Raw genomic sequence first — 27,756 nt, forward strand, 5'->3', positions numbered from 1 at the left:
TATCCTATACCTATATTAAATTATAAAAAACATATAAAAATTCACAGTACAGAAACAAAAGGCAATTTAATTTAAATATCTATTAATATTAATAATTTAGTTATATTGTATGATTTTCTTCAGAGTTTATCATTCAAAGCCACATAGTTATAAATATATGCTCTTCACTTTTACCGTGTGCAATTCTGAGAACAAATTCAGCCCAAACTGATCTCAGACTCATAAAACAAATATATTTTTCTGTACTGGAGTACAAACTGATAAAATAAATATTGCTTTTAATGCTAGTACACAGTTAAGATGGTATAGATGTTAACTACTAATGGATTAAAGCTTAGTGACTGGAAATTCTACTCATCCCTGTGGTAAAAGTAGACTGTGACATGCAGTTGTCACTTGAAAGTGCCATACAGAATATTTGTCTTTTACAACTGATACTCAGAAATTAACAAAGAAAAATTAAATTCTTCCTCCACTCTGTACTACATAAAATGCTAAAAGTCATCTCTCAGATAAGCAAATACCAATGCTGAATTTATTCAGACTGGCAATTCAAGGCACTCAAGTGTAAAATAAACTAGGACATATTATGGATGATAATGCACAAAACAAAAGCAAACCCCCCAAAAACTGTGAATTTGTTCTACAACTTTACTTTGGAAAAGTTGTAGGATGTGTGATTGAAAAATCTTTGGGTACAATGAAAAGAACTAAGCCACCCAATTTATCAAATATTATAATATTATATTTAGATTTTCATATTTAACAGAAGGTATCAAAGCTGGAACAAAAATGTTTTTGGGGCATAAATCTAAACTAAGAGACAGACGGAGTAAAGTGGCAGTGTACCAATGTACAACACGTCTCAGTTTTAGAATTATGGAACTTATATGGAAGTGACCAACACCACCAGAGTTGTATTGGTTCTGCAGTATTATCAAGAGGGAAAAACAACAGTATGCGTTTTTGTCAGTAAAATAAGAAAATATTACACAAAATGTACAGAGTGAGCACAAGCTTGGAGAAATGGCTAATGTTTTTATGTACTTAACTTTCTGACCATAAATAAGAAAGCTGATCACATTATATTGTAAATTGTGACATTAAGAATTTATCTATAGTATATTCTCCTAAAACTCCATGGAAAAAGCATGGACATTTTAAACATTTTCACTACTACCTATAATTTAGAAAAGTCTCATCAACAGAAATGGTGGTTTAGGCAAAATCCCCCCCAAAAAACAAAAACCAAAACAATCTAATATGCAAAACAGCACATGCATTCCACCCATTAGAAACTCAACACATCTTCATTATACATCTCTGAAGTCAGTTTTGCTTTTAAGAGAATACTGAGCGTTCAGCATCTGATTCTAGTAGGCTCCAAAACAAAGTTCATTTACTTCATTCTGTACTATTACAGAGTTGGTACAAGCACTGCAGATGGAATAAGATGATACACTAGTCTGTCTTTTGTACATGAAATTTGCCTCCAGCAATAATGTCAGGAACAGTGAAAGTTGGTAGAATAGCATTAGCTATACAGTTGATTATGCCAAAAGGTAAAAAAATATATGCATTTAAAACACTTTACCAAACTACTGGTCAAGACACAAGTGTAAATCAGGGCCTGGGCTGGCCAACCCCGTCAATCATTTTTTGGTTTTGCCTTGAGAAATGGCCTCTGCATAGGATAAGTGAATAAAATCATACAGCTGCTTAGCACTGACAGCATTGCCCAGAATTTCTGTGAGTCTGTCCTGTGACAGCGTTGCCAGTTCTGCAATGCTATTAACATTGTTCATTAAGATAGAACAATTTTTCGCATTAACGCCCGGCATTTTTAAGAGAAAGTCCTGTGGCCCAGGATTATATTTGTCTGATTCTGGAAGAATTTCAGAATCTGCTGTGATGGCCATTGCTGTGGCTGCATCAGGCTGTGGTCGGTTTTGTTTCAACTCCTCAAAGAGCTCAGCTGTAGCATGGGGAGAGGGACACCACAAGATACGTAGTTTTGGGAAATGAAGGGTAAGTAGGGTGAGTTTGGAAGTGACGTCATTACTGGAAATCTCTTGCTGTAGTGAGTCTCGCAAAGTGAGAGAGAAAGATTTGCTAGGGTCAAATTCAATCAGAAGAATTGGCCGCTTGTAGTAACGTGACATAGAAATGCATTGAGCATAGAGCCTTCCGTTATTTAAGGAACCAATCAAATCACTGATACTCTTCCTCTCTATGCAGATATCAGGGGTTAGAATGTAATCTCCAACTTCCAAAGTAACAGGTTCAATATCAATACCACGACGATGAATCAGAGATGGAAGCTCACTGCGAAATTCTCGCATATCCACTATTATAGTTTGCTGAATACTCTTCTGTTCCTGTCCACCTAAAGAATAAAATATTTTTAATGAAACACTTTCATATAGCTGATCTCCAATTCACCTTGTAGATAACTTTTATGTTTTATTATGACTATAACTTGAAAGTTCTACTAACCCCATTATAAAATCCTGATTTTTCCAGTGTTCGTCACATTCAAAAGAAAATCAGAAAAAAAAAATCGCTTACAAATCCATATATAAATTTAAAGCTCTAACGCAGTGGTCTCCAACCTTTTTAAGTAGGAGATCACATTTGGTATTTAAAAGCAACCCGAGATCTACCATGTACCGCCGCCACCTCCACAGCAGGTAAGTCTGTGGAGCGGGAAGGCGGGGTGCAGATTGAGGCATAGGGACAAAAAATTATTTGGGGATGCACCTCCCCAGCAGTAAGTCCCACCTGGCCAGGGCCCCACTCAATTTACCCCTGCTCCTGCCTCTGTGGCACCGTCCCTCACCACGGGGACCTCAATCTAGCTCTCACCCCTTCCCCCCCTCCATGAACTGACCTGCTGGGCTGGGGTGCGTGTGCATGCACGTGGGCACTCAGCTCCACACCCCAGCCTTGGATCAACTCCAGGAGGCTCTGAGATGTACTGGTGGATCGAAATCCACTGGTTGGTGACCACTGCTCTAAGGTAACTAATACAACACCAAAGATGCACATCTTTTTCTTCTCACAACATTTTTTTTTAAAGCATTAGGAAGGCTTTAAAAAAATGCTTCCAGAATGGACTGATTTTAACCCTGCATCCCACTTTGAGGTGTCAGTATCACACGAAATCCAGACTGTTCCTCTTCTTGTTGCTTCACCTACTAGACAAGTTTTAAAATGCAGCTGTATTGAGAACTGACCATAATTTAACCAAGCACGCTTTGCATATGAAATATGAAAGTCAACATTCAACTGGCTGAGAATGACAAAATTAATCCTAGGAACAGATGTTGCATTTGTCCCTGGACAAGTTATGCCTGTGTTTGTTCTGGAATCGAAATGTCCCTAGATTGGCATGTACGCAATCAGGATTCACTGCGGTTTTTCTGCCCTTGAGTCAATTGCGTTTATCCCAGGACAATTGGTCAGACACACTTTACTATGTCCCAGAATAATAGGGGTACAATGATAGAGATTTTTGGGGCCAATACTGATAGGTGATTTTTAAGGATGCATATTGGCCGATACTGATCTGATTTTCGATACAGCTGCGTGCAGCTGGAAAGTCTGGTGTGGTAGAAGGGGAGGGGGGAGGGAAGGGGCGTGGAGGGGTAGATCGAAGTCCCTGTGGCGAGGGAGGGAGTGGTGCTGCGGCGGGCGCTACTCAGCTGGGGCAGAGCAGGGTGTGGGACAGAGCCGCACACTTCTCGCTGCTGCACACACCCCAGGAGGGCACAGGTGGGCGTGTGTGCCCCAGATCTTTGTGGGGTGCGGGCAGGGGAGGCTGCATCTGTGGGCTGGCACTGGGGCAGTGCTGGGGGGGGGGGGGGGGCTGCAGCTACCCCAAAACTCGCTGTAGCCACCCCATAACCCCTCTCCCAGTGCTGCCACCTGCCCTGCACATGCCCCCCCATGCCCTCCTGGATGAGTGGCAGGAGCAGCAGCGGGAGCCACCGGATGAGTAGGCGAGCTGCTGAATGAGCTGCATGCAGCGGCAGAAGCTGCCCCCCCCACCCCTTCCCATGCTTCGTGGATGAGCTGCATTTCCATCCTGCGCCCTCCTGCTCTGCCCAGGCAGCACTTGCCCCTGCCCCTGCCCCAGTTCCACACCCTCCTCACCATGGGTGCCTTCATCTGCTCCCTCCCCATTCCCATCCTCTTCTACCACAACAAACTTATCCAGCTGCACACAGCTCTCCACGCTGTCAACTGTGCTCCTCACTGCCTACATGCTACGCTGCGGCTGCACGCATGCACGGGCCATTTATTGGCCAAATTATTGGCCACTTCAAGCCAATTTCCGATACAGACAATTTTCTTTATATTGGTGCTGATCTGATATTGGACTGATGTATCAGCGCACCTCTACAGAATAACTAGTCAGACATGCTTTCCTGGGATAAAACTGTTAACACTTCTTATCCCGTGAACCTTTTTAGGATTAATCCTGGGACAATGGATGTGGAGATCTAAATGATCATGTTTTGTCCTATGATAAAAGTGATTTATCCTGGGATGACACAATGTCCGTTTGTAGCCCTTGAGGTAAATGTTTGAACATATTGGGAAAGTTTCGTTAGAAAAAAACCCACCATACTCAAAGAACATAACAATTTTCTCTTAAAAAGTGAGAGCAATCACTTTTACTTGGAATTAAGATACTCTCATTCACTCCTAGCAATCTGCCACTCAAATACAACAATTGGGCCATCAGATGTATGTACAAGGCCAGGATCTTTTCTATAAATAACATATAAACAAAAAGCTTCGGACTCAACTGACTTCTATAGAGGGGAATAGAGAATATGCCTGATAGAGAGCTAAATGAAATAGTAAAATTTATAGGATTAGAAAGAAAAGTGCAAGACAGATAAACCAAAGCATACCATATGCACGCACATGTGTCTCTCATCATGAAATAAAAGTGGGAAGAGAAATGGAGAATAAAGACAAACAGATTAGACAGAGGATACAGTGAACAAGGGGGACCTGGAGGAAATAAGAGGCTGGGTAGAGCTGTGAAGACAAGGGCAAAGAGTTTGAATTTCTAAGAAAAGCAAAAAGCCAGATAAGACATTCAAATAAAAGGACCAAGATTGTTGGAGTGGTAGCAAAAGGATAACTGATTTTTGTTGCCAAATTTGGGATAGAAAACAAGTCATTCTCTGCCTATTAGTTACTTTCTATCCAGAATTTTGCAATAAATACCTTCTTTAGCTGCCTTTTTTACTGCCTTGTATAAAACTGTAACTATTTATGGCCCCCCTTTCCAAAAACAGAAAACAAACAACCCCCCAACCCCCACCACACAAAACCCAAAATACCCACCACTACCACTCATGTATACATTATACGACAATTAATTTATAAATTTGTTTCTGAGGTTGACTACTAAGCCTTGATCTGCCATCAATATAACTGCTAGCTGACTAATTCTTCCACGTTTGTTGGGGAGGGGATTAAGTAGTTTTTAAGCAGTTTTTAAAAGTAGATTTAAGCAGTTTTTTTCCTTTAGAGAGTCATGGAAGTCCGCCAGTCTAGTCTTTTCATGATGAATTCTAATACTCTTTATATTCTGTGTACAGTTTGTACGTGAAACCCATTGATGTCAAAAGACAGAGGCGCAAAATGATCAAGGGAACATAGGCACCTGAGCCTAAATTTTTAGGTTCTTTAGAATAAAACATTGCTTTAAGCTTTCCCTTCTTGAGTCTTCACACAGCAGGCATCATTCACTCTAGCTGTGAGGAGACAGACCAGACTTCTTACAGAGTCAGTTAATGCAGGCCTTTTGTCAGAGAAGTAGGAGCAAGCTGTAAGACACTGCTCCCTGCTGCCTTTCAAAGCTAAAAGACATACTGCTGCAGTTCTTCAGAAGCCTTACTGTGACTCACAGTCTAATGCCCTGTGCCAAAGAGAAGTGTCTTTGTCCCCAGCCAGAGTCTGGACCAAGTGGCTTATTTTCCAATAATGGAAATGAGAACTACATTCATTTCCACTAACCAAATTTAATCTGGTCCTATGTATTATTAATGCTCAGACAGGTATCTAGGGCATTATGCCAGGTTCTGCATAAGCATTAAAGCGTGCTTGGCATTTTTTGGATGGACAAGCTCCTGTTCTGAAACAGAGAGCATATGCACGCATGTATCTGCGAAAGGGATAGAGCAGAATTTGTTTACACCAACACAATTCTACTTTCTATTTTTATTTACTTGTCAGTTGGTTGCCTTAGGTACATCTTTAACCTCTGCCCATTTATTTTCGTTTAGTATCCAACCTTTTTTCCCTCCTAGTTTATTAAAAAAGACTAAAGCCCATGCTCTTGCCCTGGAGATCACCCTCCAGTCTCCCCAGGTCTTTGTATTAACTCTCTTCTACATCATAGCTTGTGTAACAGAGTTACCAAGTGCTTATGGGAAGATAAATTGCCTTCACTCCCTTCACTTTCTTGCCTAAAGATCTCCCAGTGAAATAGAAGGGATAAGACCCATTTTCCTTTGAAATCAGAGGGAGTTTTATCCTGGCTTTAATGGGTGAAAGACTGATTTTTAGTTTGAAATTTTAAAGCAATATTGATTAAGTCTTGAAGTCTCCCCTCTCTGCGAGGTGGGCAGGATGTAGATCTCCACTCCGAAGGTCAGAAAAGGGCGGTGTATTTGCTAGACCATACTTTTATGGCAATTCATGGTGCTACCTAACAGGCAAGTTAAAATGATTCAGCAACACTCTCAGACTCCAAGCACAAGGACTGGAATTTAATCATGAACATATTGTCATTAGGGGCATCTCTACACGTGCTCCAGGGCAGGTGGGCATTTTAATTAAAGCAGCTCCCGAGAGCTGCTCCCGAGAGCTGCTCTAATTAAAACATGTGCAGCATTTCATGTATTCAGCACCTCACGCTTCAAAATGGCAGTGGGGGTGCTTTAAATAAAACTTGTTTGGCAAGCTTTAGTTAAAGTGTCCCCACTGTCATTTTGAAATGTGGGAACGCTGAATAAAAGTGACAGTGAGACTGCTGAAGCGTTTTAATTAGAACGATTAATCAAGTCTGCTTTGACGTGTTCTAATTCTAGGGTGTACAGGCACCCTAGAATATTATGCTTGAGCAGGAAAGATTTCTAAAATAACATTGTACCAGATAATCTGTCAAGTGCTCATCAGATATTCTACCCTGACATTATGTAAAGCTGCAGAGCAGTGGTTTTCAACCTGTGGTCCACAGACCCTGGGAGTCTGCACACTATGATTAAAGGGTCCAGAAAAAGATGACTATGATCAATCAAAAGTGTGTGAATAATCACACTTACAATTCAAAGGGTTCTGCACCTCCATTTGAAATTTTTTAGGGGTCCACAAATGAAAACAGGTTGAAAACCACTGCTGTAGAGCTAGCTCCAGGAATTGCTCACCTGCTTTGCGTGTGTCAGTAGAAACAGTTGCAGAAGCTGCATCTCTGATTAGATCCAAGTTTGTTTCATCTCTGCCTTCTCTTTCCTCAGGAATAACCATGCTGGCCTTCTCTCTGAAAAATCAGATAATGTAACAGTGGAATTATTTCTGTTGTGTTTTATTACTGATATTCAAGTCTGGGCTCTCCAGGATCCTAGTGTGACAAATACGATAAAATATTTTATATCTGGTGAAATGGTACTAGAAATGCACATAGTTTAGTATTGCTTGAAAACGTTATAAGAATTATAATGATCCAAAGAAAAATCCAAAGTAAATTAAGGCTATTAGTCAGACACTTATTTTTATTAGTATTTGTACTGTGAGGAGCCTCAGATTTCTGTGGAACTCCTCTGGGAAAAGGGAACTTTTAACTGTACATGAAGACCAACAGCCCATCCTTGTCTTTGTGATACTGGCCCACCACCCTACTATGATTTTATGATGTGTCCCTCCACTAGAACTATATAAAAAGCCCTAGAAGTTGTTTGGCATCATACAAAAGTTGCTATTCTTGTAAGCAAAACATTTAAGATGTCTTCCCACACAAAAGTGCGCAGAGCTGCAAGCAGCACCCACAATGAGGTTTAGGTTCTCCAGATTTCTGAAGTTTTAGACAGACATGTCCATGTTAGCAATACAACTATGCCACTGTCATTTCACTGATTCTCAAGGGGAGACTTAACACTGAAAAGCCAGCACAATTGAAAACTTTAAAGAAATAAGAAATTCAGGTTCAAGAAGTGAACAAAAAATGTGTGTTATGAAACAAGTGATTTCCTGTAAAGCTAGTAAGACCACTTTTATTACCGAATGAGTTTTTCAAAAGCTTCTTTTTCTTTCCTTAGAGTAGTGAGATAGCGCTGTTCTTCTGTTGAACCTCCATATATAAGGAAATAAACCCTACAGGCAGGGCACAAGAACATTATTTTAGATTGCAAAACACAACAATGTTATCCTGAAAGAAACATGGACATGTCGGTATTTGAGATTACCAGCTTTAAGGGCTTGAATAATAAATATTTGACTAACAAGGACTCCATTAATTACATTTCAACTGAAATTAGAATTGTGGAAATTCATTTGCTGAAAAATTCTTTCATCCAAATTTTTCCTTTTGCCAAAAGAAGGATAAGCTTATATAAGCACCGGAATGCAACTGAAGCAGATGGCATGGTGTTTTACTCATCATCACTGTTTTGTGAGACAAGTAAGTTCTTTCAGAAAAGGCAAGCAGCAAAACAAAAATGGAGATCATATTTTCATTGTTCTTATATGCAAGCTTGCCTGAAGAATGTTTATAAAATGAACCAAAAATGTGGATTACTTTAAAGATAGCACTCTAAAGTGACAGGCTTAGAGAAAGGCAATACCTAAGTTAATATTTATTTGTATAAGGATATACTTTCCTTATATAAAGGATCCCCTTTCACTGGTGTCACATGCATCGTAGCCATCATAACATACACACTTAGGACATGAACAGATAAAACATTATATCGCTTTATAAAAGCTGGGGGAGGGGATTTGCCACTGTTCTGCTGCACCCACTGTAATTGTTTCATCCGTCTACTCTCTCACCTAGTAAATGGAAGCTAAACCCCAATAGTTACCACCTGATTTATTTAGAGATTAAATCATTGTGGTGTAGGAACAGACTAAGTCAAAATGGATTAACTAATGGGTACACACAACAGTAGTTACAAGCACAGTTAAAGCAGTATAATTGTTAGTCTGTTCATACTTGGACAAATACTAATAGTTTTATATCAGGTCAATGCATTAAATACATAAAATTTACATGGAGATATTTCTATTAACTGTCCCTGCACTGTGTTCAAAATACATGGAACTGTTTTCTTGGTATGTTTGCAATGCCTATCAAAAAGATCACATTGCTCTAACTTTTATAATGTCTTAATACCCTGTTCCAACACTGAGTTTCTCAATTAGTGAACAGTACAATCAGGCTCAGGAAAAGGAAGAAGCATACTGTAAAATTTCACTTCATGACCACAAACACTTTCGTTGGGCCAAGCAAACAAAGCAAACTTGCAATGAGTGTTCAGCCAGCAGGACACATTTGAAACACAAGTATGCCTCTTGGCCCAGGTTGGGCAGGGGGTAGGGGCTCAAGCATGATGGAACATGTAATTGCTGGTGTGCGGATACATCTCTGTTGTAAAGAGGATTAAATACTTGCTGGAAAAATAAACACACATTTTTAAAGTAGAACCAATTACAGGGTACATGCTTGTGGCTTTTGAAACCGAAGAATAACTGAATAGGAATTACAAGATAAACACAGGTTCATTAAATGGATATTCTGGGTTAATTTTCAAATGGCTGTAACACTGACATTTTTTAAAGCAAAATTACAGCAACTACATTCTCAGATATCAACTCAACTTGCCTCAAGGGCTTCCCAGGCCTGCTTGCCTTATAGATTTCCAGCTGCCGAACAAAAGTTAGTTCTGCATCATATAATATAACATATCGTGGTTCCACTTCATGCAATACCCGAGTGAGAGCATAAGGGTCACTACAACCCTGCAGTGGATGAATAATAGTCAAGGGGGTTCTAAAGATACCATAGTAAGTATCTGAAGGCAAGTTCACATGGAAATCTTCAGGTCTGGTTTCCTCCGTGTTGCTTTCTTGGCTACTGCTGAAGTCTTTATAATCCTCTGCCTCGTCCCCTATGTTCTCCTCATCTGTTTTTTCCCTTGTTTGGATTAAAATCAAGTCTCTTTCTTTATTGTTTTTGTTTTGTTTTGAGGCAACTTCTATTCTGGCTTTTTTGGCCCGAGGCCCTCTGTCCGATTTGGCATTTCCTTTGGACTTGACAGCTTTTCTATCCTTACTCCACACATCTCCAGTTTTCTCATCCTTCCCAAAGGTTTTGTTATACAGTCTCATTAAAAAAGTCTTTGCTCCATCAATAATGTACTCCCGGAGTTGCGCACAAGTTCGGTCGTCGCTGGCACAAATAAGCACTTGTCCTACAGTCAAAAAAAATATTTTTAATTTCTTACTCTGCACTTTATCCACATACAAGAAGTCTCTCGAGCAAAGATCTAAATTGTTTGTAAATGATCTCCAGAGCATGCCTGCCAAATGCCTTCACACTTGTTAGTAGTAGTTGCTCTGGATTGTTGTGGAACATCTATCTTGCATGATTTTTTGTCATGAACATAACAAGGCTCCAACTGCAGGTCAGTCTAAGTTCCTTATTTTTAAACGGCCAGAATCAGTGCAGGTTTTCTTTGAATCATTTGATGCAAGACTTGATGCAAACACAGAATGATATAAAAAGTACACTGACATTAGTATTTAAATAAATAGTTACAAATTATTACTGAGGACTGAACAAAGAGACAGCCTGCGTACCTGCCCAGGATATCATAATTTACAAAGATTTGGGTGGATTTATAAAGCATCCATATGACTTGGTACTTAATGCTTCTGGGTGAATTTAGCCCTTTTGAAATTCTTACCTCTGTTTCAAAGGCAGGCGTAGTCCCACTTGTAGGTATATCTTCAATTTGGAATTCTCAACTTCACATTTACAGGTTATTTGTTTACACTGACTTAAATAGCTAACAACTTTTACTTAGTTCTTATTTGTTATTGTTATCCATAAATATTACCGAAGTATTAGACTAAACATAAGACATTTACACCCTCCTCCACACACAAAAGCTAGTTATGTTTCCCCCTTAAATTAAAAGTTACTCAGAGGCAAGAACCTATCAAGCCTCTGGCAATCTACAACATTTGACGCTATCTTACCTGGTCCACCAAGACCTTCACTGTTCTTGTTCTCATTTTCAATCTCTTTCAATACTTCTCTTAAAGCCTCCCATTTTGGGTTACTTTCTAGAACCAATTCCCTTTTTAGTTCTGAAATACAATAGAACAGATTTAACATTGAAGGCTTTACAGTCAAGAGATCCCTAAAAGCTTTAAATTAATGAGTTAGATACTGATGATAACTGAAAAACAAAGGCAGTTTTCAACAGTCCACATATGCAACTTGTTATGCTGAGGGGGTTGGGGAGTGCTATTTTATAAACATATTTATAAATGAGGACAAAAGCTTTTGTGAAGCAAAAGTTAAACAGATTAAAATATGGATGCTTTAATTCCAAAACTCTTAAAGAAAAAAACCCATATTTATAAGTGACTGAATAACAAACCAATACAAACACCCTTTGTGGTTCAAGAACAGTCCCTATAGAACAGGGGCAGGCAAAGTCCAGCCTGTTGGCCAGATCAGGCCCGGCAGACTCCATTTTCCAGCAACCCTTGCCTGCATCACTATGGCTGGTTTCCATGGGGATCCTAACAGCTGAGGGGCTGTGACATGGCGAGGCCAGGGTTTCCATGGAGACTGGCCCTAGCAGCATTGGCAGGGCACCTGGCTTTGCAGGGAGCTGTTCTGGGGCCAGGATGTTGCAGCGGTGACAGATGGTCTGGAGCTGGGGCAGAACTGTGATCTGCTGCCCGCATGCCCCAGGCAGGGGTGTGCAGGCAGCGGATTGTGGCTCTGCCCCAGCTTCAGACCATACTGTCACTACCACAAGATCCCAGCCCCGATCTTGGAGCAGCTCCCCGCCCAGCCACATGCCCTGCCAGTGCTACTGGGGCTGGTCTCCATGGAAACCCTGGCCCGGTGCTGTTACAGCCCAGCCAGTTGCTGGGGTCTCCCTGGAAACTGGCCAAAGTGACACACCCAGGGGCTGATGGGAAATGGAGTCTGGCCATTGGCCTGATTTGTCATTTTGCCAACCCCTGCTATAGAAGCTCTTCCAGGGACTTGCTGTGCAAGGTCCTGAAGTATGTTACTTTATCTCCTTGTACCTCAGTGTCTTATCTATTCTAAGTTCCTTGGAGCTAGGACTCTCTCAATGTGCACTTACAAAGCACCTAGAATAACAGGTTCTGAGTCTAAGCAGTGGCTCCCTGATGATACTGTAATGTCGGTAACAAATTACAAAATGCTAGAATTAACAGTTTAAAAATGAGAAATTCTCATACCACTTTTCTCTTTCTTCATACTGATATTTTCAGATATGTCGCTCTTCTTACTCACTTTGTCACTGGGAACGTGATAAACTCTGGCTCGAGCATTTACAAACATTGACGTACTAGAGTCAAGAAACAACCATCCTAAAAGGTGAAGGGAAACCACAATATTAGTCAATTAGACATTTGGAACATGTGTGCTTCAACTTCAAATAAAAGCACAAAATCTCTCATCTGAAATAGCTGTGCTACCTGCTTGTTATATAATCACTGTCTTGGTAAGAGAGAAAAATGCAAATTTGTGATGTGATTTATTTCATGCTGTTAAGTAACAGAAGTTTAGGGGGAGGGTGAAAGCATTAACTGTCAATAAGACCCACGTCCTTATGGTTGGGTATTTAAACCTAATTAGAAGCCTCAGCATAGGTTGGAGGATTTAATTAAAAAGTATCAAGATTTCACTGTTTTTGCGCATTTTCTGAAGTGTTATTCACCTCATACCTGAATTCTGACCAAAAGCCTTTTCAGTTGCTTTCAATGACTCTAGAAGATTAAGGAAGGTGACACAATCATACTGAGTTAGATATTGCAGCAAAGTACGTAATATCTTCAAATCCTGAACCAAAGATTTGGTCTTAGCTCCAAGCTGGTGCCAAAGAGGATCTAAATAGTGACGGATTGTCTAGAAACAAATAACAAAGTTAAGAATCATGTATACATGCTATAGCAATCTACACTGGTCTGCAGCAACTCTTTTTCTTTGCAGCATTGAGGGCTTGATTCAATGTCCACTAAATCTTTCCACTGACCTCTACAGGCATTGTATCAGGCCTACAGTAGATATACATTGGCTTTTAAACCTGTATGGTAAAAATTCTGTATGTTAGAATTACTTTGGTGAAAGAGGCTCAAATAAAAACCATAATATTATATTTATGTCAGTACCTTGGAAAACTAAAAAATATATACTCTGATATAAGTAAACAATTTACAAATAGTTGCATCCTCTACTGTTTAAGCATAGATTTTCTTTTCCCTAAATAAAATATAGTTGCTGAAATATAGAAAACATAAAAACTTATTTTTCTTGACCTGCCCTAACATTTACTAATAAGTAAAGAAAAAGAAACTTATAATATCATTAATCTTTTCTAAAGATAAATGCACTGGAGATGAGAGATTTAAATATTATAGAAACAAACATTCTCTAAAATATTCCACAAGGCTTCATGTTAAAATAAAAGAAGAGATAAGCTTAAAGAAACTCTCTCATAAAATGACTGCCTAAGCTTATGGTTTTACTTTGCAAAAGTAAACTGGTCAAGCAAGTTTCAGGTCTGCTACCAATGGCAATATAAACATGGCTAATGACAAACAGTATTTGGATAAGATACAGATGCACCAAGCCATAGTCTGCCCCCCTTGCATATGAAGAGCTCCTAGTAGGAAGAATACAGGTTGTGAGCATGTCATCATGACATAGTAATGCATTGGCTTCACATATCAACATTTTCCATTAGACACAGCCAACTAAAAAAAGACATTCAATACATCAGACTAAACAGCCAAGCAATTAAGAATTTACGTAACTATGAAAGTATTAAAAATTGCCCCATAACTTATATTGCCAGAATAGCTAAGAGGTTTCATCTCAGACCAACATTTCATTGTGCTTGGTATTGTACAAACATGCAACAAAAAACACCTCTGCCCCAAGGTGCTCTCAGTGAAATCTGGTAATGCCAACTGCATACAGATAGCACTATGAATAACTATGATTCTCTACCTGCATTGGTTATTAACTTGTCAAGAGAAATTTTAAGTGGCTTCCAGTTAGTTTCTGAAATACTACATTACCATAGAAAATGCTAGCAAAAATTCTCTCTGTTACAATACAACAAAACATGAGATACCTTGTCAAAAGGTTTTCCAATAGCATTTTCCAAAGACAAGTCTTCCACCTCAAGAACTGGATTATAGCGTTTGAGTTCTTTCAGACACACATTCAGAATGTCCAGTATAGAAGTCTGGATGGCACGCATGGCAGGAGTCATAGATACATGCATTTCCACTACTTCAGGTTTGTGCTTCTCTAAAAATGAGTTCACTGCTACGTGAAACCTAGAGAGAGAGCAGCTTATGAAGAGGAGTTTTTTGGGTGGTATGCTTGGTGCTATAGTTATTCACTAGATTCACATATTCAGCCCAGCCATCAGCATTAATACCAGGTAACCACTATACCACCAGCACTATCTGTACCAATATGTGAAGGGGAGATAATGTTGGAATAGATCATGGCATGGAGAATAAGGGCTCCAGGTGCATGTCTCTTTATAAACCTTAAGGTGCATTTTCCTTTCCAGCAGAACCTTCACCCTGTGGAGAAGATTCCAGGGGTTTGAGGCAAGAGAAGAACATTCTGTAACATCACTGTTTACCCTTTTCTTCCCTAGTTTACCTCACTTCTGTTTCCTTTTACTGATTAAATGAAAGCTGAAGATACTATTTACAGTAGCAGGTGACAGGACAAAGGAGAAAGTGAGTGGCTTGTGGACTACGGTGGACTGATAAAAAAAAAGATTGTAAGTACAGATGGATTTTCTGCACAACTACAATGGTCTCTGCTGTTTTCAGTGTTTAGTAGATATGTCACTTGGCCTAATACAGGAGGTCTTGGCTCTACACCTGGCTTTGCTAACTTCACAGAAGTCTCAAACCTTGTGCCTCAATTACCAGTCAGTTGTGAATTTTTTAAATGTAATACACATATTTAAAGGAACATACTAATTTTGATCTTACATCTAAATGATAATGGCAGAGTCTATGGAAAATTAACACAAGCCAAACAACTGCAATAATAACAAAAATATCATGTACTAAGTAACAAGGTGCCTTACCTGGGCCATAAGTAAAGTTTCCGTACAAAAAGATTTCTCATCACTCTTTGCACTTGGCAAAAGCCAGTATTAAAAGCAATGGCATTGTCTGTGAAAGCTTTAATGAAACCCTGCTTGTTCTTCTGGCGATAGAGTCGCAAGATAAATGCTTCCTGACATGACTCAATGATTCTGTGTGCTTTGTACACCAAAATGCCTGGCAGAATGAGAGGTTTACAAGTTACACAAAAGGAAACAATAAAATTACAGCATTGTGTACATTTTCTCCACAAGCATGCTTTATTCTTAACATATTTTGATAATTAAAAAACAGGAATCTGAATCATCTTCCTCTAAGTACAAAATCCTGCAGGAACAATTCAAATAATTCCTTTTCTTCACCATGAAACTCCCAAATAATATAGCTCTGTGACTGAGGTATCTTCCGCCAAAAACACTAGTGTAACCATGCAGGCCAGGCAGGCTTAATTTGGATTATCAGTGCTACATTAGAAATTCATAGAACTTATCTTAAAACAAAATTTATAATGCTGACAAAGGAGCAATACTGAAAGCCAGTTTGAGTATGTTAGTACTATGATACAATTTAAATATTTTAAAGGCTACAAAATTTGAATTAATTGAACTACAAAACATCTTAACTTGTAAATTGATAATTAGCCAAATAATTATATCAATTATATTTTGTTCAGTTTTCCTGTGTTCAAAGAACCTCTGTAAAATTGTTTTTCAAGTTTTTTCTGATTTCATATATGCACGATTTTAGCAGCAGAATGGACAATTATTCAGGAAATCTGATTAGATGATTGTAATACAGGCTACAATATTTAATCAAGGCTTTGCCCTTTGACAAAAAAGATGCAATGTTACAAAATCCTAGTGAAAACAAAGAAAGTTGGTTGCAGTAAACCCAGAGGCTGAATTCACTCAGCTAAGATTTGCTAAAATTAAAGCCTGCCTTGCTTACAATAGGATTTCAACATGTGACTTAATATATTTAAAAGCCTTCTTTCAAGTGAAGACAAAGTCCACAGAATATGTGAATCAGACACACAACATCTGACTGAACTGCATTGTCTTTTAGAAAGTGACTTAAGGCCTGCATAAGTGTCAGAACCTACCCACATCCCTAGAAAAGCAGTTCCAAAGTGAATTATCTTATTTAAAACTATAAACTATTTTAGCTTCAATTGGTTTAGCTCAATTAAAGACCCCGCCCCAACTTCAGTTACACAATTGCGGTTCCCCTGGGATTTAGAAATTTGGCAGCAGGGAAGCAGTGGCTGCATTAATTATCACCACTCTAGGACTTGGATAAGTTGGATGTGCACTGCAAATAAGAGCTCACAGTCAGTGGGTTATCTACCATGAACTTTAAGTTCTTTTCCAAGTCACTGCCTTTCAAAAGCTGCCCCCCTTATCTTATGTGACCTATGTTTTGGTTCTTGAATGTATGTCTTAATATTAGACCACATTAAAATGCCTGTTAGAGTGAGCTCATCTTACTATGTGATCTATGGCCAATTATTTACCACTCCAGCAATTTGTGTTACCTGAAACATCTATGTTTTTCCATATAACTGATAAAGGTTTCAAAAGCATTAAGCCAAGAACCTGTGGGACCCTCTAGAAATGTCCCCACTGGATAATGGTTCTTGGATAATAAAAAAAAAGGATTTATCCATAATAGTAGTATTCTGTCTGTCATGTTTGAGGAATATTAGATAAAAAAAAGAAATAAGCGCCTCACTTATCCAGTTTTTCTGAATTTGTTTAGCTACTCATTATATCAAATAACATTTATGTTTAATTTATATATACAGCAAGAAATAAAAATATGGCTATTGTTATACTGACATCTAGTGGCAACAGCAAAAGTATTAAAAATATTGGTAATTACAATTACCAATGTGACTACTCACAAAAAATTAACCCCCAAATATGTATCTGAAATATCATAAATAAAGTCCTTGCTTTATTTTATTAAATTTTTACCAGTGATAAGACTTGAAGGAATTCTGTCAGTCAGGAAATCCACCACAAGTATTCGACTTGTTGCAAAGAGGACACCACCTTGGGTATAAACTTCGTACCGACTATTGGTTGTAATTTCATTGGTGATGCGCTGGGGAAGATGAGAAACTCCATCTGACCTCAGCTGATCAATAAAATATTCCTAAACCAAACAATAGGATTAGAACACAATACATAAGCAGAGTAACTGATTAAATGAATGGAAAAAATAATAGCCATCTACGTGCTTGTCTATTGTTTTTTTGGGAGCTGTCACAAAAACATATCTACAAAATTTCAGCCATTAGCCACTAACTTCCTAGGCAAGATGCAACACATCTTGTCTGGTTAGGTATTATGATTAAAACACTCAGGCTCACCTAACTGACTTCAGAGTCTAACTCTGATTTGCAAAAGCAACTTAGGCAAATTGAATCTCAGTAAGTATCAAGAACCTAAGGAATTTAGGCACATTAGAAAATATTTCCCTGTAATTTCTTTACTAAATCTGAGACAAAAGCCTACGGTAATTTTAAGACTTGGTAGATTAATAGGACTGATGTTAACCAGTAGGTTAATGAGTCCGTTCATTTCCCTTTGCAAGCTATCAAATCATTATAATACCATCCGTAAGCTGAACAAGCTCCATCTAAAAAGATGGTTGGGTTTTTTGTTCCCTGCTGCTCCAGCTTCCCCAGCTGTTCCAGAACCTTACTGTTACGATGGTTAGGAACTTTTATTTTCATCCCCAATTTATTTGTGGCCAGTTTATATCCATTTATTTCGTGAATGTTGTGCTTCAGCTTAAAAAGCTCTGCTTTGCTGGTGTTTACCTGCCAAGGTATACAGACAGCAATTATATACTTCATCTTTGTTTTGCTGGACTAAACCATGTCTCTACTGTAAAATAAGTTTTTTATTCCCTTGACCATCCAGTAGCCTCCCCTCTATGCCTGCAAATGAGATCTTACCACAGCTACATACAAGGACATTACATCTCTATTTATACTTAAAATACCTGGACAGGTACACCCTTGAATTGCATTGGTTCTGATTTTAATTTACAACTGCACCACATTGGAGGCAGTGGTTCAGTAAACTTCCTCCATTTCCCTCACTTCTTACACAGCCTTTGCATTTGGTTACAATAAAATACAGACAAGAAAAGCAAAGTTTTATATATAATGAATGCACATACAAAGGAGGCAGTTCCTTACCAATGTGAAGTAATAAGGATGGGCAAGCTATTCAACAATCATAGAATCAGAGAAAATTAGGGTTGAAAAGGACCTCAGGAGGTCATCTAGTCCAACCCCTGCTCAAAGAAGGACCATCCCCAACTATCTCATCCCAGCCAAGGCTTTGTCTAGCTGGGTCTTCAAAACCTCTAAGGACAGAGATTCCACAACCTTTCTGGGTAACCTGTTCCAGTGTTTTACTACCCTCCTAGTAAAAGGTTTTTCCTAATATCTAATCTAAACTGCTCTTGTCACAACTTGAGACCATTGTTCCTTGTTCTGCCACCACTAAGAACAGTCCAATGCAGGGGTGGGCAAACTATGGCCCATAGGCCCAGATCTGCCCCATGGCAGGTGCCCACCAATTGATTGGATCTGGACTGTGGCTGCCTGCTTGACACTCTGTATGGGGCCAAGCCCTGTCTGGGGCAGCCAGCGTGGTGCTCCTGCCTGCCAGACTTGGTTCAGGCCAGCACACGCAGTTTCTGGTGGGACTGTTCCCGGTGCAGCTGCAGCTGCCTGGGTGCTGCTCAGCTCCCTTTGCTGCCAGTGTTGGCTTCTCCTCCTGCTCCTGACCCTGTTGTGCTGCTCTGAGTGTGGAAGAAGCTTCAGCCAGGCAGACCCTGCTCCTGTGCGTGAGGCTTGGGCTCCAGCTCCAGGCTGCCTTCCACACACTCTGCCCGCTAGCGCGGGTGGCTAAGTGGGTGGGAGGCAGTCAGAAACTGGAGCCCTGTGTGCTGGAGCAGGAGCTGCTTGACTGAAGCTTCCCTCTGATCCAGAGCACCACAGCAGGAGGAGGAGCTGCCACTGGAGGTGAAAGGATCTGACCTGGAAACTGTGCGCACTGGCCGGAGCCGGACTGGCAGGCATAAGCTGGAATGCAGTGTGGGCTGCCCCAGGTGGGAGGCAGGCAGGACTTGGTCCCATGTGGAGCGCTGCAGGGGCAGCTATGGACCACACTGACCAGGTGAGCTCTGCTGCACATGCCCTCTGCTTTCTCCTCCCCTCACTTTCAGCTGGCTCTCAGGACCTAGCACCCAAGCAATCCCCCCCTCCCAAGCAGGGCAGGGGTGTTCAGGTAGTGGATTGTGGCTTTGATCCAAGGACCTGGCCCTGCGCTGTCACTGCCCCGCAACCCCACCTCATGATCCCTTGCCTGCCCATCCCGGTCCCAAACATCATTCCTTGCCGACCTGCAGCCCCAACCTACATAGGGGGTTCTGGTGAGTTGTTGCTGTGGTGGGAGAGGTGCTGACCTGGCCCGTGACAATTCGGTAAGTGTTGGCAGAATCTGGAATAGGCTTCCAAGGGAGGTGGTGCTCTACCTTACCTTGGGGGTCTTTAAGGGATCTGGCTGGGATCAGCTGACCCCAGCGCTCTTTCCTGCCCAGGGCAGGGGGTTGGACTCGATGATCTGCCAAGGTCCCTTCCGACCCAAACATCTATGAATCTATGAAACTCATCAAATCTCCTTATGTGGCCCACGGGCCCAAATAATTGCCCACCCCTGGTCTAGCTTCATTCTTTTTGGTATTAAATCCCCTCTCAGGCTTCTACTCTCCAGACTAAATAAGCCCAGCTCCCTCAGCCTCGCCTCAAGTCATGTGCCCCAGCTCCCTAATCATTATTGCTCCCCTCTACTGGACTCTCTCCAATTTGCCTACATCCTGGGGGGGAGGGGGGGGGGGAAACTACACAGTACTCCAGAAAGTACCTTTTTTCCCTCTGTAGGCTTAGAAACTACTACTAATCATCAACAACATATGCAAACATATTTGAGTGGATAGCGAGTTTGTCATTTATTCTCAGTGATCATCTAGCGTATTTTTATTTATGCTAAACAACTTGTAGCTTGGACCCTGGTCTTTTTGTCAAAATGCTCAGCTACAACAGGAAATCTACAACCTAAATAAAAAGGGACCTGATGGACTGTCTTGCACTCAAACACTTGCCTAACTTCATCCCAAGAATGCAGTTGGGATGAAGTTTCCAAACGTGGGATGACTAAAGAAATGTTCTGTTTAGAAAAAGAAATGCTTAAGGGGCAATATGATATGGGTTTACAAAATACTAAAGGGCAAAGAGAAAGTAAATAGGGATTGATTATTTACTCTCTCTCTCAATACAAGAACTAGGGGGTCACAAAATGAAACTAGTGGGATGTAAGTTTACAACTAACAAAAGGAAATTCTTTTTCACACAGCGTGTAATTAATTTAAAGCGTGGAACTCACTGCCATTGAGTGTGGTGGAAGCTGACAGTTTAGCCAGATTCAAAAAGGGATTGGACAAATTCTGCAAGGAAAGAGGGATCAGCATGGGAGTCAGGAATAAAGCTTCCAAACGCAACTTCCTACACCTTAAAATGTTGAAAGGTGCAAGTGAAAGAGGAACAGTGGGAACAGATCCTGCTCATGCCCAGTTCGCTCTCCCTTTCAGCACCCACCCCCTGCTACTGTGGATACAGGCCTTGCGACGCACCACTCCAGACCACGGGCCAAAGCCCACCGAGTAGAGACAGAAACCTCCTGTCATGAGAGGGACCACGAAGGGCCCATCCCTAATCCCTTGGGACAACAAAAAGACAAAATAGGGATGGGAACAAGGGTCAGAGGTTCAAAACAAGGCCACCAAACGGGGACACGGAGCAGAACACGCCGGACAGCGCCGCCCCTGCCCTCCAGTGACTCGCAGGAGCCAGTGGGCACTGCCCAGTGACACCATCCAGAGACGTGCCGCGCCGCATGACAGGCTCAGAGAGCCGTAACACAGTGAACTATTAGCCTCCCTCAACCTGGGAGACGACTGCAAAGGCAACAGCTAGTCACTTGCCTCAACTACAAACATCACAGGGAGGGAAGAGAAGGGCAGGGGCTTAGGAGAAGTGCACCGAGGGGGCCTGGCTCCCTGCACTCCTGACACAGGAGACTGAGCAAGACGGACCCTTGGTCTGACCCAGGGAGCGGCAACTCTCCTGCTGTCCTGAGCCCCCGCCAGCTACAAAGCCTCCAGCCGGGCCCCGCACACTAGCTGCTGCCGCCAGCGGGAAGCGACAGGCGCCCGCTCCGCTCCACCCCGGAACGAGCTGCTCTTCGCTGAGGCGCGTGTGGGGCCGACGGGCCCTCCCGCGGCTTGCTCTGCCCCGCGCCCGGCCGCGGCCAAGGGCCCGGACCCGGGAGCGGGCGCACCCGGAAGCTCCGGCAGGCGGTCGATGCCCAGCCCGCGCGCGCACACCACCAGCCCGTCCTGGTGGAAGAGGTCCAGGAAGACCTGGTTCTCGTGATCCAGCGCCGCCGCCATGGCCGCCCCCGCGCATGCGCCTGGCCGCCCTCGCCGCCGTCTTCCCTGCAGGGCCGCGGGGTCCGTGCCCGGCTGAGGGACCCCCAACGTAGCCGCTCGCCCCCAGCGGTCTCCAGGAAGTAGCAGTCACTCCCCAGGAGATGCCGAGAGCTGTCTGGGAGAGACATGTTGGGGCAGTCGTTAAAATAAGCATTCAGCGTTGGGTGATTTATGTAGCGGGGCAGTGGGTTTCTACTATGTAACAGTCACGTACATTTACCTTCCTGAGGTAAAGCCATTCGTGTCGTTACGTCGCGTGAGGAAACTTCCTCGAATATTTTCAAGGAGAGTTGGCAGCCCTTCCCCCGGGACCCCCGACGGCTCCAGCCTCCCCCGTGGGGACGGGGCACACCAGGAGCTTCGTCTGCTCAGGCGCTGCCGGGGTCCTCGGCCGTCGTGTTCCTCTGAGAGGAGTTTTGGGGTTTAAAAAAAAATTTTTTTTTTCCTTTGAGAAGGGTCATCTGAGCAAGGCCGATGCGCAGTGCTAGGTTTGGGCTCCTCACACGTGGCAGCCAAGACCACTTCCAAGGAGGAGAAGGGGCTTTCAGGTATTAAAAGGTGCCGTAAAGAGCAGGGCTCTTTGTCCAGGGGGCACAGGGTGAGAAGTGCTGGCTTAAATGGCCACAGGGGAGACCGAGGTTCGATAGTAGGAAGAGCTTTCCAACTAGGCAGATCACAGAAAATTAGGGTTGGAAGAAACCTCAGGCCGTGGTCCAGTTCAACCCCCCTGCTCAAAGCAGGACCAGCCCCAACTAAATCATCCCAGCCAAGACTTTATCTAGCTGGGTTGTAAAAACCTCCAAGGATGGAGATTGTACCACCTCTCTGGGTATCCGTTCCAGTGCTTTACTACCCTCTTAGTGAGCAAGTTTTTCCTAATATCTAACCTAAACTTCCCTTGCTGCAACATGAGACCATTGCCCCTCGTTCTGTCATCTGCAGCCACTGAGAACAGTTCAGCTCCATCCTCTTTTGAGCCCTCTTTCAGGTAGTTGAAGGCTGCTGTTAAATCCCCCTTCAGTCTTCCCTTCTTCTGAATAAAGAAGCCCAGTTCCCTCAGTCTGTTTTCAGATGGTTAAGTGCTGCAGCAAATTAGCTAGGGAGACTGTGAAATAGCTATCATAGGAAGTTTTTATGCACAGTTCCTGGGACAGGAGTGAGATGGTGTGGTCTAATGGAGAGCTGGGTTTTCCTTTATGCAGTGGTGGGGTCCATGGCTATCTCCATACCAGGAAGGAGGCTCTGGCCAGAAAAAACGCAGGCAAGGGTGGGGTTGTTTTCCTTATTCTTCTGCTCACATCTCCGGGCAGAGTTTCAGTGGTCAGGGCCCACAGGTTTGTTCATTCAGGGGGCAGAGGGGGCTGGTACGCTCTGCTTGGTATTCCCTTCTGGACTGTTGTTTTGAAATCGTAACTCTCGCTCCTGTTCCTGTTTTCTTTTTTATTTGTCCCAAACAGTTCTTGTATTCTCAGTGGCCTTCCTTTTTAAGAGGGGCTTATAGTTGTTCATGGTGGGTCTAGGTACATGTTCACTGAGTGCAACAAATAGGCCTGCCTTGAGCTGTGAGGCTGGACTAGTGACCTGAGGTCCCTTCCAGCTGTGTTTTTCTATAATTTTGTTTTTCTGAGCTAGTATAATAGAACATCACTCTCTAACCTGGTGATGTGAGGAGGTCTCCTTGTTCCAGGGAGTGCTTAATATGAAATACATAAAGGCTAACTTTTTACATTGGCACAAAACTGCCTTCAGCAAGGACCAAAAGAATCACATTGCTCGCTATAAATTTGTAAGAGTCAACACCATGTAGTGTATAGTGGAAAGGAATGAGACTCCTTGGAGCCCTTTCACATTTTACCCCATGAGGGAAGGGAGAAGAGGCTAGCTAGGGATGAATTAAAGCAAACCAGTCCTTAAGAAAAATAAAAAACATTTAACACATTTCAGAGCCAGGTTAGTCACAGACTCAGGTGGGCATTGGTTACAGTAAGGTCTGGCTTTTACATTTCACTTTGTATTGATAGGGGTACAAATATATATATTTTTAATTATTGACATTCTGTTTTTATCCCAGGATATGAGGACTGGGTCTGTAGCACCTTAATCTAACTCTGGCCTCAGCCTTTTATTCAGAGAGAAAAAACTTCTGCACAGTCTGTTAAGGCCAAAAGGACACTCTTCAGAGTTTTGTTCAGAGGTGAGTGAGGAGGAAGGAGACTTCTTAGAACAATCCTAAAACCTAAGTTGGCGAGAGAGACAAGGAGAAACAACAAATTTCCCCATAATCTCATTCAATAGGAGTACAACTTTGTAGACTTTCCTCAAATCTCTCATAAGTGGAGATGAAGCCTCTCCAGAGTTGTCCGAGTTTAACAAGGTGGGATGGGGAAACTGTTAAGTAGAGTGGTGTCCATAACTCCTTTGTTAGGAGAGGGACTATCACAGGGACTCCTATTACTTTAAGAGGAAATTGCGGCAGGCTGAGCTGGCTCCATGGAGCTTGGCAGCTAGGCTAAGTACTAGTGAGCTAGCTGCCAGAAAGCAAGCAGGTTATTAGCCATGCAGATAGCAGCTACTTCTGGGAAAAGTGACTATCCTAGGAAATAGAAGCAGAGCAGTAAGCTGAATCTAGACAGCCTAAAAACAAAGGGCTGCAAGCAACTGAGCTTAAGTTGCTGTAGGGAGGGGAAACTGGTCACCAGACCCAAAATGGAAATCCTTGTGGGTGGCTGGAGAGCTACCTGACAGAAATGGGGAGGGTTTAGGAGACGCATAGGGCCAGTGCCTGAGACCAGGCAGAAGAGCTCCTGAGCAAGATGGTTGCCAGAGAGGGAGAGTAAGTCCCTCTCTGGCAACCATCTTGCTCAGGAGCTCTTCTGCCTGCTGGAGCAGACTGACAGCCTGGTCTCAGGCACTGGCCCTATGCGCCTCCTAAACCCTCCCCCTTTCTGTCAGGTAGCAATCCAGCCACCCACAAGGATTTCTGGAGCCGCCCTAGGAGCTGCAAGTAAAGTGCTTATGGCTTTCAGGAAACCTTGTTGGGGGGTAGTTTTAGTTATAGGCAGAGGGCTTGTATTTTTGTTTACATTTTATACTGGTGAACCAGGTGTGGCTATAAGGGGCGAATGAGGAGGCTGCAGGTGGGCCTGAGGTGCACATTGGTTTTGAGCCCTGCTAGGGGCGAGGACGCAAAACATCAGCAGGTGGAAGTCAGGAGTGTTAAAGCCTAAAGCCAGGAAGGTGGCAGGTGACCTGAAGCTTGGAGGGCTAAGGGCCAGAGCCTGAGAGGAGTGAAACCAGGGCTAGGGTCCCAGAGCCAAAGAGGGGCAGATATCAGAGCCAAGTGCCCAGAGCTTGGGCAGGCCCAGGGGCAGTAGAGGTGGCTTGAAGCTGGGCGGGCTGGAGGCCCAGGGGCAATACAAGGGAGAGATAGAGGCTGGAGTTTTTCTGGTAGAAAAAACTTACTTGGAGCCACATGGACAAACATTCTAATACTGAGGTCCTGACAAGTAGAAAGCTTGCAGTGCTGATGCTGTGTGCATCTCAGCACGCTTTGTGGGCTCCCTTACTCTGCCTGGCAACAGATGGCAGCAGTGTATAGGGCATAGGGTATATCACTCATTATTATGTTTTACCTTGTGACCTGTATATTAAGCCCAGTAATTTGTATTCAGCTAATGCAGGGGTTGACAGTCTATAGGAAGGTTTGCAGGTAAGGAAGGAGAGTAGCTGGCTCCCTGTTATCTCACCCAGAACTGAACTGTGAGGATGTCCAGTGTGCTGCCGTCTGGCTGGTCCTATTGATCAACTGATTGGATGGATCTGGGAGGCTGTGATTCTGTCACTGACCTGGGGGCTGCGCCCTGCACTGTTCAGCCAGGCAGCCCTGGGGGACACAGTCAAGGTGTTACAAGTTAAGAGTTTTGAAATGAGATTTTTATGGTATTTTATTGATTGATCATTACTTGGTGCTTATTGTTGCTTCCCAATATTGTCTTTCCCTCTACATTGGGGGTGTCAAACTTGCCTTGCCCCTTTGGCCAGCAAGATCTACACTGTGGGGCTCCTCACAGGTGAGTGGTGGCAGGGTGTAGGGCAAACATCGCTTGCTCCTGGCTGCTGTCATACATGCCCAGTGGGGCTCTGTGCCCAGGATTTAGGCAACAGGCTCTGTCTCTGCTTTCTCTGTCCCTGACTTCTTGGCTCCACTAACAGCCCTGTGTACATTAAGAACACACTTGATACCCCTGCTCCACATGTGCTGTTAACGGAAGCTCTCTGAGTATTTTACTTTTAGGTAGAGGACCTAGCCCATTGTTCACATAATCGTGTTGGGAGTCTTACAGTGTTAATTATTTTCATGTCCCTTTATGACAGCGGTCATTGGGAAGATTGCCTGGAGTTTTTCCAACAGTATTTTCTTTGTTTGTTTTTTTTTAAGCTTGAAGTACAGGAAAGAAGATTATCTAGTGAGGCTCACCTTCTACCATGGCTGGACCGTTTCCTAATTTCCTTTTATTGTTGACATTTTTCTGCTGGAATTACCTCCTGATTTCTGAACCACCCTTTCCGAGGAAAAGAGAAAATGATTCAGGTTGCATCTCATTTCCAGATTGCATCCACTTCTGTCAGGTAGGCCAGTCATCTCAGTCTCCACCCTAAGGGTTTTGAAGCTGTACTTACAGTATTTTAGAAATTCAGTGGGACTGTCAGAGAAACAAATACTATAACCACCCAATTTAAGTTCACATGGTTGATGCAAACTGCACAGTCTAATTATAGGGCAAGGGTCTTGCCCAGCATTATATTCAGTACTTTTGAGTATGGCCAGTAGTTCTTAAATACCATCTTGCAAACTGAAGGCCATACGTGATACCTTCTCTGGAATGCAATATGAAGAGGAATGTGAGGTATTGTCATTCTAATTTAGGAGAGACTTATTTTCAGTCTTTTCCATTTGCCTGCTTGGATTAGAAATTAAATACTTAGTATTTCATACAAGATTGTTTTCTCTAATCTGGCTATATTCAACATACACACTTTTCTTAGTTGCCAGAAATATCCACTGGTAGGCATGCATTCATAGTGCTTTGAGGCAGTAAATAAGTAAATACAAAAATGTAGTAGTACCAGGCATAGACAGAGGTACAAAGCCCCCTAGCCAGAGCTCATGGGATTCTGCTGAAAGTGCCTTGATCCCTGGCAAAGTCCTGTGAGCTGCACATGGTGGCAAGGAGCAGGGAAAGCAGCCAGCTCCATCATGCAGGGCTTCCCTTGGTGGTGCGTGAGTCCTGGGAGCTGAACGTGAGCCCTGCATGATAGAGGTGGACTGGCCTGACTCTGCTCCTTGCCATCACGTGCAGGTCCCGGAACGGCCTGGAGCCATGCATTGCCTTGTGGTGGTGCCTGTGTGGACCACAAACACCCTGAGGGCCCACCACCTGCTGCTGCTGCCGCCACTGGCAGCAGGGACTGCGCCATGTGTGGGACTAAGGGGGATCCCGCACCCCCATCCTCCCTCACAGATGCACCCTGCCCACCCAAGCTCTGGGCTCCCACTGCCCAGCTGGGCGTGGGCCCCGGATTCCATGCACCTGGGAGCCTCAGATTTGGCCTGCGAGTTGTATTTTGCCTGCCTCTGCTCTACATCCTGAGTCCCCTCACTGACATCTTGCCACCCTCTGTGGGCAAGCAGGACTGACAGCCCAGTCCTGGCTAGACTGCAGCTGTTCGTAAGCATGGGACAAGGGCTGG

The 27,756-nt window shown here is 42.9% G+C and overlaps 1 protein-coding gene across 1 annotated transcript; it reads right to left on the reverse strand.

The window, feature by feature from the left end:
• Positions 1 to 36: 36 nt before the first annotated feature.
• ERCC4 (ERCC excision repair 4, endonuclease catalytic subunit) lies at positions 37 to 22,543 on the reverse strand. Its single transcript, XM_014519718.2, has 12 exons — positions 21,855 to 22,543; positions 21,148 to 21,233; positions 17,412 to 17,592; positions 15,417 to 15,612; positions 14,433 to 14,640; positions 13,021 to 13,201; positions 12,532 to 12,663; positions 11,284 to 11,394; positions 9,905 to 10,493; positions 8,302 to 8,394; positions 7,452 to 7,564; positions 37 to 2,386 (listed from the first exon to the last, which is right to left on the reverse strand). Exons 1-12 carry the CDS (start codon positions 21,964 to 21,966, stop codon positions 1,653 to 1,655), a joined length of 2,736 nt encoding a protein of 911 aa, XP_014375204.1. The 5' UTR covers positions 21,967 to 22,543; the 3' UTR covers positions 37 to 1,652.
• Between the last annotated feature and the right edge of the window lie 5,213 nt (positions 22,544 to 27,756).

Source organism: Alligator sinensis, unplaced genomic scaffold (genome assembly GCF_000455745.1).
Source record: "Alligator sinensis unplaced genomic scaffold, ASM45574v1 scaffold73_1, whole genome shotgun sequence".
NCBI lineage: Eukaryota > Metazoa > Chordata > Crocodylia > Alligatoridae > Alligator > Alligator sinensis.

Excerpts from the sequence above, each read along its gene's own strand:
- ERCC4 (XM_014519718.2), bottom strand. The coding sequence starts at position 21,966 with ATGGCGGCGGCGCTGGATCACGAGAACCAGGTCTTCCTGGACCTCTTC. Across the intron at positions 17,593-21,147 it reads TTGGCCCGTGGTCTGGAGTG|GAATATTTTATTGATCAGCT; the intron begins GTGCGTCGCAAG and ends TGTTTGGTTTAG. Across the intron at positions 2,387-7,451 it reads TACTGACACACGCAAAGCAG|GTGGACAGGAACAGAAGAGT; the intron begins GTGAGCAATTCC and ends TTTATTCTTTAG.